The following is a 17,986-nucleotide window of genomic DNA, read 5'->3' as shown; positions in this document are numbered from 1 at the left end:
GCAGCTTGAGACTGGGGGGCAGACCCAGGCATGGCGAGAAATGAGGGTGGAGGGGGTTATCGGAGGGCACAGGATGGCAGCAGGTGGTCTCAAGGCCAAGGAGGGGGTCTTGTCGTCTGGGAAGCCCTGGACCTCCATACACACTGACCACCCCGGGGAAGTCAACTGGGTGCTGCTAACACAGGGGTTAGACTTTGCCCCCCAAAAGAATGGATGGATGCCAATATCATTTATTTCATAAAATGTATACACCGCTTGGGACGTGGGTGGCGCTGTGGTCTAAACCACAGAGCCTAGGGCTTGCCGATCAGAAGGTCGGCGGTTTGAATCCCCGCGACAGAGTGAGCTCCCGTTGCTCAGTCCCTGCTCCTGGCAACCTAGCAGTTCAAAAGCATGTCAAAGTGCAAGTAGATAAATAGGTCCCGCTCCGGTGGGAAGGTAAATGGCGTTTCCGTACACTGCTCTGGTTCTCCAGAAGCGGCTTAGTCATGCTGGCCACATGACCCGGAAGCTGTACGCCGGCTCCCTCAGCCAGTAAAGCGAGATGAGCGCCACAACCCCAGAGTCGGTCACGACTGGACCTAATGGTCAGGGGTCCCTTTACCTTTACCTATACACCGCTTGGTGGCTAATTAAAAAAAGAAAAAACTCAAAAGCTCTTTCCAAAAAGAACAATGAAACCATCGGTTTAAAATAGTTAAGAACAGCTCTTAAAAACATTGGAAAAACCATTCAGATTAATGATAAAATGGATTAAAACTCGGGTCAACGTCCAAAATGTCTGGGCGAGCCTGCCTAGATGGAAATGTTTATAGGAGGTGTGGAAGAGCGCAGTGATGGTGCCTGCTTGACGTTCAATTGGCAGGGAGTTCCAAAGTGCCACACTAAAAAAGGTTGACGTCTTACAAGTGTGGATCGAGAATCACGTGAGACCTATAACAGCGCCGGTTTCACAGATCGGAGCCGTCAAGTGGGCGCATGTGGGGTAAGGTGAACTCGCAGGTAAACTGGCCCCAATTTGTTAGGGGCTGCTTAGGACGACACCTTGAACTCGGCCCAGTAGCAGATGGGCAACCAGCAGCAAGGACGTTTGAGGCCAACAAGCTGAAACAGGGGCAATCATCTTCTTAGGCCGACTGAGATCCAGGACCAGAAGAGGAAGAGACAGGTATGTTCGCCCCAGAACACCCGCCTGGGTCCCCGACTCCGTGCCTTTAGGGGAGCCAGAGGCCCAGAGTGCCTCGCTTGGCACACGGCTGCCTTTCAGCTGCTCCCCGATTCTTCCCCCACTTTTCATTTTCCTGGGGAAAGCTAATTACTTTCCCCGTCAAAAGCCCGCTAAGCTGCTATAAATCAAAGCGGGGCTCGGCTGGCGCCTCGTTACCAGCGGCGAAATGTTAGTTATTAGTCAGCGCTTGGCAGAGAGCGAGGCCTGCGACGCCCCTGGAATCTTAACAAGATCCAGGCTCTTTGCAGGGAAGACGGGGGCATTTGGGGCCGGCGTCCGGACCGTGCCACCTTGCGGGGGCTCAGATCCGTGGATGAAAACAACGCGCTCGTTTTCCCACCTGGGGATGGCAAGTCAAAGGGGGGGAATAAACAGCTGTTTTCAGCGTAACCAAGCTTCCCTTCGGACTGGTTCTCCTAAGATTCTCAGGGCGATTTGATTCCTCTCTGAATCGGGAATTTAGCAGGTGGCATTCTAGCAAGTCAGTCTGCTGGTTTGACTTGTATGGCCACTTTTCAGGGATTCTCTTGCGGTGGTTCCTGCAGTGCAGGGGGTTGGACTAGATGGTGCTCTGGGGTCCCTTCCACCGCTACAATCCTATTACAGTGGTACCTCGGGTTACATACGCTTCAGGTTACATACATTTCAGGTTACAGACTCTGCTAACCCAGAAGCAGTACCTCAGGTTAAGAACTTTGCTTCAGAGATGATCAGCGCTCCCCCCCCCAAACTTGAAGCATGGGAAGTCCCAATAAAAATTTATAATTTGGCAGAATATTCGGACTATACGATATGTATTTGTATAATTTGGAATATTTAATGTGATTTGATTGGATTGTTAAAATGGAAAATTTAATTAAAATTATTTTTTTTAAAAAAAGAACTTTGCTTCAGGATGAGAACACAAATCGTGCTCCGGTGGCGCAGCGGCAGCGGGAGGCCCCATTAGCTAAAGTGGTGCTTCAGGTTAAGAACAGTTTCAGGTTAAGAACGGACCTCCATAACGAATTAAGTACTTAACCCGAGGTACCACTGTATTACTATTTTTTCCGTAATATTTTAAATTTTTCTTGGTTTACAAAGGTATGCACGCAACGTCTCTTTTTTCCAGTTACATTTTCCATAGGTCAGTTTCATCATACCTATCAATAAATCAAAAATTTCTAGAGTCTTTGAAAGCTTTGTGACAAAATGTAACACCAATCCTGGTCTGATTGCAGTGGCTACCAATTAGTTTCTGGGTTCAATTCAGTGCTTTTTTTCTTTAAAAAATGTTTAGAAATACTCTCATTTTGACTCAGGAAAAAACACCATTTTATAGTTCAAATTGGGAAAAATAAATACAGTAAATACAATGAAACTGACCGATCACCGCGCTACATTCCAACTCCTACTTCACACATTAAATGCTCGCTTAACCCGAGGTACCACTGTATTCCCCAGCAACCCCCTTCTTCCATTTCCCTCCCTGCCTCATGGGATTATCAGCCAGCAGCGGGGATCCTGAAGCTCTCCAGATGTCGTCGTCTGACTTCACCTCCCTCCCGGCAGCCAGAAGGGCCAATGGTTAGGCCAGCCATATCTGAAGGACTAAGGGCTCTCCCATCCCTTGAGACTGAGATATGGTAATAAATGTGGACACTATGGCCCAGGGTGTCAAGGAACCCTTCCAGAAGCAGGACCCCCTTGCAATATGTCAGGCTCAACTCAGCAGACTCCCAGACCCACAGAACCCGTAACAACGGTTGTCTCGCTACTCCACAAAGGAGTCCTGCTTGTTTTAATTTCCCAGCTCAGAAAGAAAACGGGTGACCATGGCATTTTTATTAACCAAACCAGAGTACAAAAAAAGAGAGGAAATTGTACACATTGTAAACGTAACATTTTCGGGCAAAAGACCCTAAAATATAAAATATATTTCCCTCCCCCCCCCCCCTTAAACAAGCCAGCCTGTACATAAAGCTATTTTTCATAATAAAAAAAGAGAAAGTCATCTACAAATCTGTAGGGCACTTGTAACAGCTGCCTCCTGGAGTCTGCGCTGGGGTAAGTTAGGAGGTTTCCATGGCCGTAAAAGGCCGGCGGGGTCCCCGACGTTGACGCTGCAGTTTTGACGAGAGACAAGGGTCATCGCTCTGCCTGCTCCCCTTTCTCTCCAGAGACCACCAAAGCACCAGGCGAACGCCAAGGTGCTACTTTTTTAGCACTTAGAAGATCGTTTCAAGGTCGCTGCTTTAAAAGTGAAAGGCTGCAGCAAGGCTTCTTATTTCCTTTCTCTAAATTGCACATTAAATAAATAGGGTTCCTTTTCCTTAAAGCGCAGGAGCACGAGTTTGGTGCTCACTGTCTCCCTCACTCCTGGATGGGAAGGTTCTTCGCGAAACCTGTTTGCCGACAGTTCATTTGTCCTGACCGGGGCCAAACACTGTGCATTTCAAAGCACTATATACCACGATGATACAGTCATGGCTTCCCCCAAGGACTTCTGGGAGATGTAGTTTTGCTAAGAGTGCTGAGAGTTGCTAGAAGTCTTCTATTTCCTCTCACAGAACTACAATTCCCAGAGTTCCCTGGAAAGAGGGACTGATTGCTAAACCACTCTGGGACGTACAGCTCTTGGTTTTTTTTGGGGGGGGGGGTGTCTCTTAAAAACTCTCAGCACCCACAACTAACCACAGCTCCCAGGACTCATTGGGAGGAAAGCCATGATGCTTAAAGCGGTATTACAGTACTTTAAATGCAGGGTGTGAATCTAGCCCTAGTGACAGGTGTTGTGAGAGGAGGTCTCCATTTCTTGTGGGGGGCGGGGTTGTGTGTCCGTGATCCTTTGCACACCTGATTTTCCTCCCTCCCTTAGGAGGAACGGAGAAGCCCACAGCTTGCACCAGGGATTCATCAGCGTATCCTGAGAATGCAGGGACGTCTCTAGCTCAGTGGACAACTCTTAGGAATGTTTAAACAACAAGCCTGCAAGAAACCTGCCCCGCCAAAATCATCAGTTCTCAGTTGCTGATGTTCCCGACATTTGCTTTTATAAGCTATCCCTGAAGATCTTAGGAATGTGGAAAGCTGATTTATGCAGATCGTTGGTCCGCAAAGGGCAGTACTGTCTGCACTGGCTGGCAGCAGCTCTCTGGGCTTTCAGGCAGAGAGGGGGTGCCTCGGGGACCTGAGCCAGGGACCTTCTGCACGCAAGACAGCCGCTCTGATGCTCTGCCAGAGCCCTCGCTTCTTCAAATTCTGAGCAGCTGCTCAGGTGCCCCTGCAGAGGGTGCTGGGACTCCCACCATCCCCCGTCGGCACAGCCAACCATCAGGGATGCTGAGAGCTGCAAAAACCCGTCCACGCTGGCTACCTTCTGGGTAATGAGGAACTTAGCTGCTGACCATCAGCCTCGCCCATCGTCCTTTTGAAGGAACAAAGGCCCCGCAAGGATCACAAGCGGGGAGTGTGTTGCTGCCATCATGCTCGAGTCCCGCTCGCATCTGGGGCATCTGGTCGGCCACAGTGAGAACAGGGTGCTGGACAGGATGGGTCCCCTCCGACCTGATCCTGCACAGCAGGGCTCTCCGTATGTTCTTATGGGACCTCCAGACCCAGAGACAGTCTATCTAGGTCCTTCGGTTCCTTGGGGCGTTTGGCCACTGTGAGAGCAGGGTGCTGGGCCAGACGAGCTCCTGCCGGCCTGATCCTGCAGAGCTCTTCCTATGTTCCTACACGTGTGCAGTTGCTGGCTGCCTTTCAACCCACCCTTAGACACACACGCCCCAGAACCAGGGAGACGCGAGAGACATCAAGGGCTGTTATCAGAGGCTAACTGGTTCCCCTAGTTCCCACTTTTATTTCATTTTATAATAGCCGGGGGGGGTACTAGGTCCCCCCTACAATGTTGGGCTTCAACTCCCAGCATCCTGTGTGGCCAACTTGTCAGGGATAGCAATGGGGGATTTCCCATCCGGTCCCTAAGGCATCAAGTGCAACACACAGCAGAGCAGATAGACGGGTGTAAACCTGAATACAGTTTTTGGGGTTGTTTTCTTTTTTTAAAAAATGTGGTTCTAGTCCTCACAGGCACAAAGACAACCCTGGGAACTGGACTGTGATCAGTTATATACATACACACACACACACACACACACACACATATATATATTAAAAATATAGAGAGCTATGGCAAATATAAATAAATGCACCTTTTGAAATTAAGCCTGCTTCAGCCGCACAGTGGCTTCGCAGTCCAAAGGGAATAGATTCGGAAGCCCCACACTAGCTAGGTTTGTGAGATTCCTCGCAATGGGGTGGCTCTTTCCTTTCCTATAAAATATTGGCCCAGTTGTTAACAGTTACCGTATTTTTCTGTGTATAAGACTAGGTTTTCTTCCTTCAAAATAATGTCAAATATTGGGGGGCGTCTTAGGGGCCATCTCTCTTCCCATTTTCTTAAATTTGAGTCCCCCGAAATAGGAGGTGTCTTATACATGGGGACGTCTTATAGACGGAATAATACGGTACGTGTTGTATTCTGGGTAGAACTGAAGGCTGGGGGCGCGAGGGTGAAGGGAGACAGACAAGGGCAAGAGTCTTTGGGGTCCCTTCTGAAAGCTGAATATCCCAAAGGCCTGAATAGAGCGAAGAGCAAATCTGGGGGGCAGAAACAGGGGAGAGACGGCACCTGCAGCCTTCCGCAGGTTGACCCCAAGTCCCACCAGCCCCGGTCAGAATAGGATGGGGATTAAGGAGGACGAGGAAGGTGTGGCTTGCGGCCTAGGAGCATCTGGAAGGGCTGCAGACATCCCTCCATCCCTGAGCCAGAGGTAAATATGCACATCTCACAAGGCACAGGCAGGCAGGCTTATGCTGGGGCCAGGGTAGCCCAGGGGCCGCATCCCCATCTTCCAGGGGCCACCTGGCAGAGGTGCCAATGGGAGAGGAGATAGTGGGTGGAGCAACGGGCATGGATTTCTACCTTTTGTAATCTAATAAGGCTGGTTTGTACAGTCTCTCTCTCTCACACACACACACACAGACACGCTCCTCCAGTCAGATAAGCGAGAGGGACGACTGGAATTCAAGGGCACCCCCAGGGCTAATAAAACCCTCCCCCTCATCCCCCAGGAGGTACAGAGAGGGCAGCTCAGAGGCTCAGCACCAAGGGCAATGCTTTCGACACAAGCCACTGCCCATGTTTCTAAGAGGAGAGCCTGCCTTCGTCGCACCCGCTACTGTCAAGGCCTTGGGAAACAGGAAAGGGGTGTCTCCTGTCAATTTGCACGCAGGGTCCTTCAGCAACTGGGGCCATTTGGCGGGGGGGGGGGAGGGAACGTCCTGTGGATCTGCTCCTGTTTTCTGCCACAGCCCCGCCCCCGAGAAACTGGGCTGCATATATCAGCATTCCCACCCTGTTCCAGAGAGGGCTGGCACCCTGACAGTAAGGCGGCCTCGCCCTCATAAAAAGGGCCAGGTTTGGTTCGGTGCTTTAGGTCACTTGCTGGCGGCTTATAAAAAGGGTAACAAAAATATCTCTCTCTGAATGGCTAGGGAGAATATAAAAAAGGCATTTATTTTATGGCTGTGGGTGTTTAAAGCCCTGTTCCGAAAGGGGGGGAAAGCGAGGACAACGGACAGGAGAGGGGGTGGGGGGTTGACTGTGAACTGTCCCCCACCAAAGGACTTTTGTCCAGAGTTTCTTTGGAGGGAGGGGTGCGGCTTCCTTCTCTCCGCTATACCCCTTTTCCCAGGCAAGCTTTAATCCTTTTGATTTTCCTATTTTAAGAAAGTAAGCGAAAGGGCGACCGGAAGGGTTATGAGGTGCTGACCGTCTCCACCGCGACGTCGGTCGGGAGTTCCAGGTCCACCGTGGAGCTGACGGCTTCCTCCTCCGACACGGCGGCGGAGCTGACTGCCTGGCCCTCGCCGTCGTCCTCCGCGACCCCTTCCGTCCCATTGGCCTGTTGCCTGTCCATGGCTTCCAGCTTCTGCCGGTACCCCTCGGCCTCCAGCTCCTTCTTCATCAGCCGGCTGCGGTACTCCTGAGCTCGGCGGTTGGCTTCCTGCAGCTGCTGCTGCAAAATCTCCCTCTCCTACGGGGGGGGGGGGGGGGAAGCAGACCCATGTCTTTGTCAGGAGGGGCGGCTCAGGGCAGCTGCAGAGAGGGCTTCCTCCAAAGAGGGGGGTGGATGGTGGATCAGGGCTGGGCTAAAAATCCCAGTTTACTGCTGGGGGAAAGCAAGGTTCTAGACCTCATGAACTGCAGAGGGAAAAAGCACATCCCTCTGCGAAGGGATGGAATATTCCGCACAAGTAAAATATTTCTGGCAAAAAGGGAGAACTACTTGTGCTTAAGAGTGTCGGACTAGGACCAGGGAGAGACCAGGGTTCAAATCCTGCCACTTGCCCATGAAGCTCCTTGGGCCGGCCGCTGCCTCTCAGCCTAACCTACCTCACAGGGCTATTGTGAGAATAAAGAAGAAGAGTTTGGATTTGATATCCTGGCTTTATCACTACCCAAAGGAGTAGTGATAATTTTCCCTTCCTCTGCCACAAGAAACACTCTGTGAGGTGAGTGGGGCTGAGAGACTTCAGAGAAGTGTGACTGGCCCAAGGTCACCCAGCAGCTGCATGTGGAGGAGCGGGGAATCAAACCCGGTTCCCCAGATTACGCCATGTTGAGTTTCTTGGGAGGGAAAATGATGGGATATGATTGCAACAAAACAACAACAGTCATAGCTTGGAAGTTGAACGAAATCCATTCCGGAAGTCCATTCCAAAACGTTCGAAAACCAAATCACAGCTTCCGATTGGCTGCAGGAAGCTCCTGCAGCCAATCGGAAGCCGAAGAAGGACGTTCGGCTTCCAAAAGAACATTCGCAAACCGGAACAATCACTTCCGGGTTTCAGTCGTTCGGGAGCCAAGACGTCCAGGTTCCAGGGCGTCCGGGATCCAAGGTACAACTGTAAAAGTAAGTAAAATTTCTCGCCATTCTAGGACATGGGCGCCCAAAAGGCATTGGGTTCCCCCCCCCTTTACCTTGCTTTCTTCCAGGTCATCTGCAACTTCCTCTACCTTGATCTTCTTAGCAGGGGGCTCCTCCTCCTCCTCTGCTATGTGGTGATCGATGTCACTTTGCTCCTCGATGACGGTTTCTTCTGCGACCTGACCAGCAGGCACTGTGAGGACTGCAAGGTGCGGGGGGGGGGAGAGACAGAGGAAATTCTGGTGAGGGGAGGAAAGCACGCTCAGGGGTTGGAAAATTCAGTTTTTAGAATGGGAGCCATTCCAGCCTCAACTAATTGCAGTTCACGTTCGTCCCTTTACAGAACAGACCTTGGCTGGTTCATCTTCAGTTCAAATTTAATTTCTTTAATACTGTATTTAAATTGCTGTAACTCCCCTTGGTACCTTAGATTGAAGTGTGGCACGCTAATAAAGATAATAGCAATTATTATTATATTATGGTTTCTATTGTTTTATACAGGCCTGCCATATGCCTGGATTTTGCTGGACATTACTGGGATTTCAAAGGCGGAATTGACGTCTGGCTTGGTCCTGGATCTTAGACAACTCAATAGAAAAATCACAGGGTGTTTTTGGCATTTTTGTAAAAAAATAAAATAAATCTCAACAATTTTGGGGTTTGTCTTTAAAAGGCTCGTCAACTTTGGGGTTTTCCAAACAGCAACCTTATTTCATACCCACGCTCTTCAGCAAAGTTCCTTCGGATGGATGGCCCCACGCAGTTGGAACTGTGGAAGGGGAAGGTGGGGGAGAGATGAGGTCTGGCTTGCCAGACCAAAAAGATACTATGAAGGCCTTTGCCAACTTGGTGCCTTCAAGACAGGGATGCCCTCCAAAGGCCAGGGACGGTGATCAAAGTCCAAAATCCCTGCAATGCAGCAATCACAGCTGAGGAAGTCCTGACTGACGGCCACCCAACTTCTGCTTAAAAACCTACAGGGAAGGAGAGTCCATCACCTTCCGAGATCCACTGTCAAACAGCTCTTGCCGTCAGAAAGTTCTTCTTAATGTTTGCTTGGCATCTCCTTGTCCTATGAAACTGCTGCTTGGGATCCTCCCCTCCAGAGCAACAGAAGAACAAGCTTGCTTGTCTCCTCCAGGTATCTGAAGGTGGCTCTCCTATCACGTCCCAGATGTAGTCAGTCAGTGTCCAGCCACACTGGAAGGGCCAGAGGTGTGTCCCCCACACTCTCTGGTCTTCTGTTTGATGCTGGCTGAGCCCAAAAAGAAGGGAGCAGCTTGCACCTCTCCCCTGGAGTCGTCCCCCCCCCCTTTACCTTGCTGCCCATTCTGCATCGTCACGATGAAGGGCTGGCTGAGGGCCCCACTGGGAAGGGCCGCCTGGAGGTTGCCCAGATGGACGCCGTCGGTCATGATCGTGATAATCCGCCGGCCCCCGCCACCGACCACGTGCTGGAGGGGGGAACTGGCAGAGCTGGAGTCCACTGTTTCCTCAGACGCTGCAAAAAAAGAAAAAGAAAGAAGTCAAAGGCAAGAGCTCAGCCGCTTCTGTTTCTTTTTTAAAAAATTAACCAGGGAGGAAAGAGCTTAAATCACAGCTTTGGGGGCCACCTGGACAAACACAGCGCTTACGATCTGGCGCCACAAAGAAAATGAACAAATGAGGTCTAGCAACCCACACGCAGCTGCGGTTTTCACGTTTGTTGGAATGGACTCGAGAAACACTAATTTCAAAACGAGGTTTCTAGACCTCATGGCAGCACAGAGAACAGAAGGGTTTCTTGCTCCCTTTCTCGTGTAGGGGCATGGCCGTTTTCTGAACACAGAGACCTTGAATGGCCTAACTCAGGTCTGGCGGGATCTGAGGCCTGCCGGATGCTCACCCCTGACTATCTGTCCTGCTGGCAGGGGGGGGGCGGGCAGTTTCCCTCTCCCTGCTTTAAAATGCACTATGGGGGGATTGGAGGGTGAGTAACTTTAGCAGAGTAACACTACTAGCTCTTTGTGATTTCCACATTCATTCATTCATTTATAAAAGGCTTGTGAGTATCCGAACAAGGATGGGGAGTTTGTCGCTATCCAGATATTGCTGCGCCTACAACCTGCTGGCTGCTGAAAAGTCGCTGGTTCCTCATCCTACCCCTAAATATTTCAGAAGTGCGTCTTTGCGGCAGGCCTCTCAGGGGTTAAGCAGTGGGTACCTGGCAGCCCTGCTAGCCTTGAGGCCTGCATTTTGTTAAACTGGAAATATTAATTCATGTTGTAATTTAGTTCGTTTACCTTATGATGTAATTGTTTCTTTGTTTATTGGTCTTGTTTGTAGGATTCTGTAACTTTTCTGTATTGCTTTTCTGTTTACTTTTACTACTAGCATTCATTGAAGAGCACACTACTGTAACTAACTAGTTTGTTTTTACAATGCCCACCAGGTTACTAGGGAAAGTCCAGCAAGCTAAGCCAATCCCCCCCTCCCTGCTTATGATCTGGACAGACAGGAGGGCTGTTGGTGAGGGAGCAGAGATGACCTGCTTTTTCCTGTCAGAGTTGAGACAGTCTGCATAGGGACAATGCCCAAAGTCTTTCCACCCATCCACTCATCCCTGGCGACCAAGACCCAGATTGCTTTCGACCTACCAGGGGCTCTGTTTGAGTTGGAAAGCGGGCCGGAGGCTTCTGCGATGGCTGCCAGCGTGGCGAGGACTGAGGTTGTTGAGTTTGGAAACTGCACCGTGGAAATGTGGGAATCGCCTGCCCGGGAGGGTGGAAGAGGGAACAAAGGATGTTAACAGAGACGTCCCAGAATGGCAGACGTGCGCAGAGGCGGTTTCACTATCCTGTGTTGACACAGCAAGAGGGGAGGAAGTGGGTGTGGCCATTTCCAGAGTCCTACCTGAGGTTGTTTTGGTGCCTGCCGAGGAGACGATGCTGGCCAGACTCATCATGTCCCCTGAAGCCAAAATAAACGGCTGGCCCACGGTGACGGAGCCTGGGACCGGGTTCACTCTCTCGGGGTTGGTGTTGACCTGGTTTTGCATTGCTTCCTGAGGAAGAGAACGATGCCCTGATTCAGGCAGATGTTCGTCCCTAAACGCTTGTCCCAAAACAGCCTTCCAGTTGCCATATCCACCCGCCTCTTTGCAAGCCCATTGCTGGAGAATGCTTGGTCCAGAAACTGCCGTTCTTGAGGCACAACTCCTGACAGGAGCAAGACCCTCTCAGCGTGTTACACTTCAGGCTCAGAGATCTGCACTGGGTGCTGATTTGTTACCTGGCCAAATTCACCTTGCTCCATATGTGCCTATTCAACCGCTTTCACACTTGCAAGGAATCAATCTTTCAGCGTTGCAGCACTGCTCATTGACATTAGGAAAATGCCTTCACCATACAGTCACCATTTGACTGCCGGAACCGTTCAAAAACCAAGGTGTGGCTTCCAATTGGCTGCACTCAATTCCTGCACTCAATCAGAAGCCACAGAAGCCGTGCCAGATGTTTGGCTTCTGAAAACCGTTTGAAAACCAGAACACTCACTTCCGGTTTTTGATAGTTTAGGAGCCAAAGCATACAAGTACCAAGGCGTTTGGCAACCAAAGTACAACTGTACTCTTTGCAACATCTGCTTAAAACATTTTTCATTTACGTACACACACTAAGACACACCATCTTATTACATACGCCTGCTTTTAAAACTTCTGGTTTTATTTCTGTTTTGATGAATTGGACATCCATTAGTTTTGAACCTTTGGTTCTATCAGTATTTTTAATGAATGTTTTATACTGTTTTATGCAAACTGCTAAAAAATCTTGCCAAATACGTAGATAAAACCACTGCCTTGGGTCAGAAGAAATTAAACTTTCAAGGCTTGTCGGCGTATTCTGCTTCAGCTGTGAGTTGGGAGAAAGACATCAGAAATCTAAAAGAGGCAATGTCATTTTTAGGTGCCGGTCCTCCGGGTCTAAAAGAGATAAACACCAGTATTGCTAACCACAAGCATAGCATTATCCTAGACCCAGACAACAGTGTTGGGCCAGGATCTCCTAAGGCCTCTACCTGCTCCTCTAGTCACCCCTTTCCCTCATTGTCTGACGTGCTCCTTTCGTGGTGAGGGTGCTTGGATTGTGGGACACCCTCAGAGAAGGAACTCACTCAGCTCCTTTGCCAATGGAGGTTCAGACAGCAAGTTATAATAATAATAATAAAGCACTGCTATTTTGGAGGGCGTTTGGGATATTTAATTCCCTTTTAGGTCCTCATTAAGATACAGTTTATCAGGGCTGGTGTTCTGTTGGGAACAAAAAGGCAGCGTTTTTCTCCCACCTGAAGTATCAACAAGGTCTCTGGGTTGTTCTTGTCCAGTGCGATGTCAAAGGCAGACTTGTCAAACTTGCTGAAGGCGTGCACGTTGGCCCCGTACTTGACGAGCAGCTCAACAACGTCGCGGTGGTTGTGCTCCGTCGCCCAGTGCAACGCCGTCATCTTCAGCATGTCCTTGGCGTTCACGTCGGCACCGTTCTGACGAGCAGGGAGAAGAGAAACGGCAGCTATGGGTCAAAGCCAATTTCAAGAGGAGCATGGGGAACGCAGGTCCCCGGCCGTGCAAAGAAATCAAACCACCAACACCATCAAGGATGCTCCAAGGAAGTGCTTTTCAGCTCTCTACACTAGTGCAAATGGTACTCTAGCCACAGTCGAGACAACAGGAGTACAACTATGTTAGTCTGTCCCTATGTACCAACAAGACCAGGCATAGGCAACCTTCAGCCCTCCAGATGTTTTGGCCTACAACTCCTATGATCCCTAGCTAACAGGACCAGTGGTCAGGAATGATAGGAATTGTAGTCCAAAGCATCTGGAGGGCCAAAGGTTGCCTATGCCTGAACAAGACACTATGACAAAAGCAAGATGTGGGTAAACCAATCAGTGAAGGTTCAGCAGATGAGAGGGAATGGAGGATAATTTCTTATTACTGCTTCTATGGGTGAAAACAGATGGTAGGCTTTAGGTTCTGCTGTTATTCCCAAACTGATACCTGGTTGCTTAACCTTAACCGTTGCTCAGGTCTTTTTAAAGCCACCCCCGTTACGACAGAACCTCGCCTACCCTGATGAGGAGCTCCACGATGTGCGAGTGCCCATCAGCGGCTGCCATGTGCAGTGGCGTCCTGTCCACCTTGGTCCGTGCATCTCTGCTCACTCCCGCTCGGAGCAGGACTTCCGCCGTGGAATAGTGGCCATGCTGAGCTGCCAGATGAAGAGGGGATGTTCCCAGCTGCCGGACGAGTGAACAGGAAAACGTTACTGCATAGTCCACCATTTCTGATTACACTCCACGATGAACGGGCTCATCCACGGCTCTGTGGCCGCGGCCCTTGTATTCAAGGCGGCATGCAATCTCCATGACTCAGGAGGCATGCAGGGACTGTGCGCCTTGCGGACAGGACAGTGGGGGACAAATGGCTTCAGCTGACCATGCAGTCTTCTATAACAAGTGTGTAGGGAACTTAAGCCCCTCCAGATGTCAATCGCTTCCAGCGCCCATCATGCCCCATCAGCACAGCCAATGGGCAGCCAATGGGTATGAGCATATAAGGCCTTAAAAGGTTTGGGATCCAAGTACTGTAGTTTTCGCTCCATAACACGCGTTTTTTTCCTCCTATAAAGTAAGGGGAAATGTCTGTGCGTGTTACGGAGCGAATGCTTCCCTCCTCCGTGGTTTCCAGTGGGAGAAGAGCCGCTGAATGGGGAGGAGAGAGGGACAGAGTGCCTGCTTCTTTAAAGGAGCAAAGCGGGAGGGGAGAGGAGCCGCTTACACGAGTGTAAGCGGCTCCTGTCCAGTTGGCTCCTTTAAAGCAAGCAGGTTCTGCTTCTCTCCCTCCTCTCCACTCAGCGGCTCTTCTCCCGCTTTGCTGGAAATAGCAGGAAAGATTTTCAGCTCGCTAAGGGGGGAGGAGGAGGGAGAGAAGCAGAGCCTGCTTGCTTTAAAGGAGCAAAGTGGGAGAGGAGCCACTTACACGAGTGTAAGCGGCTCCTGTCCGGTTGGCTCCTTTAAAGCAAGCTGGCTCTCTGTATCTCTCTCCTCCCGCTTTGCTGGAAATAGCAGGAAAGATTTTCAGTCTCCTCCCGCTTTGCTTTTCAGCTCGCTAAGGGTGGGGGGGGGAGGAGGGAGAGAAGCAGAACCTGCTTGCTTTAAAGGAGCCTACCGGACAGGAGCCGCTTACAGGCTCCTGTCCGGTAGGCTCCTTTAAAGCAAGCAAGCTCTCTGTCCCTCCAGCAAAGTTTTTCAGCTCGCTAAGGAGGGAGAGAAGCAGAACCTGCTCCATGCGTGCTCCTTGTCCCTTGAGTACTTTTCCTTCCCTCCCCACTTAAAACGTGGTTACAAAGCACGGATCCTCATGGATCCTCAGGATTTTTGCACTGGGTCACCCCAAATTCACCATCAGATCACATAGCATGTCCATGGCTACAGTTTGCACCAAAAAAATCACGCACCCACTGTTACCTGGGGCTGCAGTGGTGCAAAAACATGGTTACAAACATGGATCCACATGGATCCTCAGGATTTTTGCATTGGGCTACCCCAAACTCAACGTCAGATCACATGTCTGTGGCCACAGCATGAACCACAAAAATCATACATCCACTGTTTCGTTTAGAATATTTTTTTCTTGTTTTCCTCCTGTAAAAACTACATGCGTGTTATGGTCGGGTGCGTGTTATTGAGCGAAAAATACGGCATCTAAAAGAGTGCCTTCCCCAGTACAAAATGCTCCAGACCCTACGATCTGCCACCACAGGGAGCTGCCTGGTTGGCACTGACCCATCACAGGGCCTTTTCAGTCGTGGCTCCCTGGTTGTGGAATGCTCTCCCTAGCAAAGTGCACCTGTCTCCATCTTCATTAACTTCCAAGAGCAATCTGAAAACTCTCCTGTTTACCCAGGAATTTGGTGGCTGAAGGATACAGAGAGACCCTCAAGATCATTAGATGCACAAATGTTTTTCAATGTAGTTGCCTTTAGAATGTTCCTAACTGTACCTGCTTTTAGATGCTTTTAATTGTAATTGTTTTTAGAACTGTTTTCGAATGTTTTGCTTTGTTGTTAAATTGTATACAGTAGTATATTGGTTCTCGAACAGCTTAGTTGATGAACAAATCGGCTCCCGAATGCCGCAAACCCGGAAGTAAGAAGCTCCTGCAGCCAATCGGAAACCACACCTTGGTTTTTGAATGGTTTTGGAAGTTGAACGGACTTCCAGAACAGATTAAGTTCGATTCGAGAACCAAGGTACCACTGTATCTGTTTGCTCCTGGGGCTCCTTCGGGACAAAGGGCAGGATATAAATTCAATAAATTAAAAAATAGACCATAGCTCTATAGTACATAAGAAACAAGCAAGTAGGATTTGAGCAGGACATCCCACTCCACTCCCATGGATTTCAGCAACTCGTATTTAGAAACATTGCTAACTCCAACTGTGCAAGTAGAGCAGAGCCATCGTGACTAGTAGCCATGAATTTGTTGCTGTGATCCCAGCAAAAGAACCCTCCCCCTTCCCCCCATTTCCCTCTCCCGTCCCCCACAATATTGTTGACCTCCATACACACCCAGTCCGTAGTGAAAGGCGCACCGTTTGCCATCAACGTCCTGACTTCGTCATCTTGGCCTTTGCGAGCCGCTTCCAGCAGCCTCTTCCCCAGGTCCACCAGGGACATCTTGATACATGGGAACAGATGGTTTCAAAAATCTGGAGTTTGACATGGGGTGCGAGAGAGAGCAGAGGATACGGTACGGTTCAAGGAGAGGACATCAAACTCCACAAGGCTATAATTTAGCATTTTAAAAGGCATGGCAATTATTAAATGCTCCAGCCCCTCCTATAGCCACTCGCCAGGAGCACAGTGCAACAGGTAAGACTTTAAGCGCTGGTTCACAATACAGCAAGGCCAATTCTTTACAGAAAGGAGTGAGAAACCTGCAGCCTTCCCAGTGCCCTTGGACTCCATCTCCCATCATCCCTTGCCACTGGCCTAGCTGGCTGCCAGGAGGCGCGTCCTTGATCTTGCCGCGACAGGGCAAACAAACCTCCTAGAAACTTTTACGTGAAAGATACACATGGTATCTTTGCAAACCGTTCAGAGGTTTCCTTGCAATCAAGCGGTACGCAAGACTTGTCAAATGGAACACAAATAATGAACGTGAACAGGCACACGTGTATATGCGTATTTAAAATAAACACATAAAGGATGTTTCCACTTGATATTTACGTCGTATACATATGAAGGGGTATGTACAAATATTAAAACTGTGGCAGAAAGCGAACACTAATATTTCATTGAAATGCACATGGCATCCACCCACGGAGGCAGGCATGTTCCCCCACACCAAGAAACAATGAGATAAGGGGGGGGAGGCCTCCTCCCCCCTCTGTATCCCCACCAAAGGCAGGACCTGAAAGTGGGGTTACAGGGAGGATAGAAGCGTGCTTGTTTGTTGTATTTCCACTCAAATGTATTGGCAAGAGGCCACGGCTCTCCTGTCCTTTTTTAGCATTCTGCTTCTGTCCCCTCCCCATATATATATATGTGTGTGTGTGTGTGTGTGTGTATTACATTTTAGATACAGTGGTACCTCGGGTTAAGTACTTAATTCGTTCCGGAGGTCCGTTCTTAACCTGAAACTGTTCTTAACCTGAAGCACCACTTTAGCTAATGGGGCCTCCAGCTGCCGCTGTGCTGCTGCTGCACGATTTCTGTTCTCATCCTGAAGCAAAGTTCTTAAACCGAGGTACTACTTCTGGGTTCGCGGAGTCTGTAACCTGCAGCGTATGTAACCTGAGGTACCACTGTATTACATTATATATACATATACACACACACACACATATATATAAGTAAATAATGTGTGCGTGTCCATCATTATACGGCAAAGGGCTTCGAGGTCTCTCTTGGGAATGAAGCCAAATTAAATCCATAATCCTAAATACCCATTTTAGGGGGAAAGAAAACCACTCCCATCACTCCACTTACAGATCTTCCTACCCCAAAGAGTCTTCTGCAACCTTGAAAACCAGCAAACTCATTAGGGGGAAAGTTTCCCTTAGTTTGAAGCGGTTTTCAAAAAAAAACACACACACACACAAATATTTGTGGCCTCTTTTCTGCGGGGCAGGATCCGCTTTGCTTGGTGCGGTTGTTTCGAGTTTCTATTACTTTATTGTCATCGCTCCCAGTATTTATCTGTTTGTTTATATACCGCTTCATTAAAAGAAGAAGAGGAAGCCTCAAGGCATTTGTGTGTTTGTTGATTCCTGCATGAAATCCAGCGTCGTTCCTAAGGCTGCCCTTACTTCCGAGGAGCTCGAGGCGGCGGACGGGGCGCTTTCCCCCCTTCCTTTCTCTCTTTCCCCCCTTTCTTCTCGCCTTCACAACAGCCCTGCGAGGTCGTCTCTCTCCTTCCTTCCTTCCTTCCTTCCTTCCTTCCTTCCTTTCTTTCTTTCTCCCTCTCTCTCTCTCGGGCCTCCGCCGCCTCATCCCCTCACGCCAACTGCCCCCCCATAAAGCCAACCGGCTTCCCCCCCCCAACAACGACCCCCCTCCACCCCCTTCCCCCCTCTCACTCACCCCCTCAGAGGCGTCTGGGGTTCGGTTCTTCTCCTCTCCTAACTTCCTACCGGCATATTCCCTTTAAAAAAAAAATAAAAGCCCTTAGCCTTTTTAAAAAATATAGGTTATTATCATCATGGGAAAATATATATATATATTAAATGGGTTTTGTTTTTCAAGC

At 49.6% G+C, this 17,986-nt stretch overlaps 1 protein-coding gene across 1 annotated transcript; it reads right to left on the bottom strand.

Moving 5' to 3' along the window:
- Window positions 1–3,032: 3,032 nt before the first annotated feature.
- Window positions 3,033–17,978, bottom strand: GABPB2 (GA binding protein transcription factor subunit beta 2). Its single transcript, XM_080984721.1, has 9 exons — window positions 17,824–17,978; window positions 15,808–15,947; window positions 13,306–13,473; window positions 12,523–12,717; window positions 11,095–11,245; window positions 10,839–10,952; window positions 9,521–9,703; window positions 8,256–8,404; window positions 3,033–7,308 (listed from the first exon to the last, which is right to left on the bottom strand). The coding sequence occupies exons 2-9, from the start codon at window positions 15,913–15,915 to the stop codon at window positions 7,030–7,032; spliced, it is 1,347 nt and encodes a 448-aa protein (XP_080840847.1). The 5' UTR covers window positions 15,916–15,947; window positions 17,824–17,978; the 3' UTR covers window positions 3,033–7,029.
- Between the last annotated feature and the right edge of the window lie 8 nt (window positions 17,979–17,986).

The sequence above is a fragment of the Podarcis pityusensis genome (assembly GCF_964106645.2).
Source record: "Podarcis pityusensis genome assembly, chromosome: 16".
Classification (NCBI taxonomy): domain Eukaryota; kingdom Metazoa; phylum Chordata; class Lepidosauria; order Squamata; family Lacertidae; genus Podarcis; species Podarcis pityusensis.
This window is presented reverse-complemented; position numbering and strand designations above follow the sequence as displayed.

Excerpts from the sequence above, each read along its gene's own strand:
- GABPB2 (XM_080984721.1), bottom strand. The coding sequence starts at position 15,915 with ATGTCCCTGGTGGACCTGGGGAAGAGGCTGCTGGAAGCGGCTCGCAAA. Across the intron at positions 11,246-12,522 it reads AGACCTTGTTGATACTTCAG|GAAGCAATGCAAAACCAGGT; the intron begins GTGGGAGAAAAA and ends TCTCTTCCTCAG. Across the intron at positions 9,704-10,838 it reads CAACTCAAACAGAGCCCCTG|CGTCTGAGGAAACAGTGGAC; the intron begins GTAGGTCGAAAG and ends CTTTTTTTGCAG.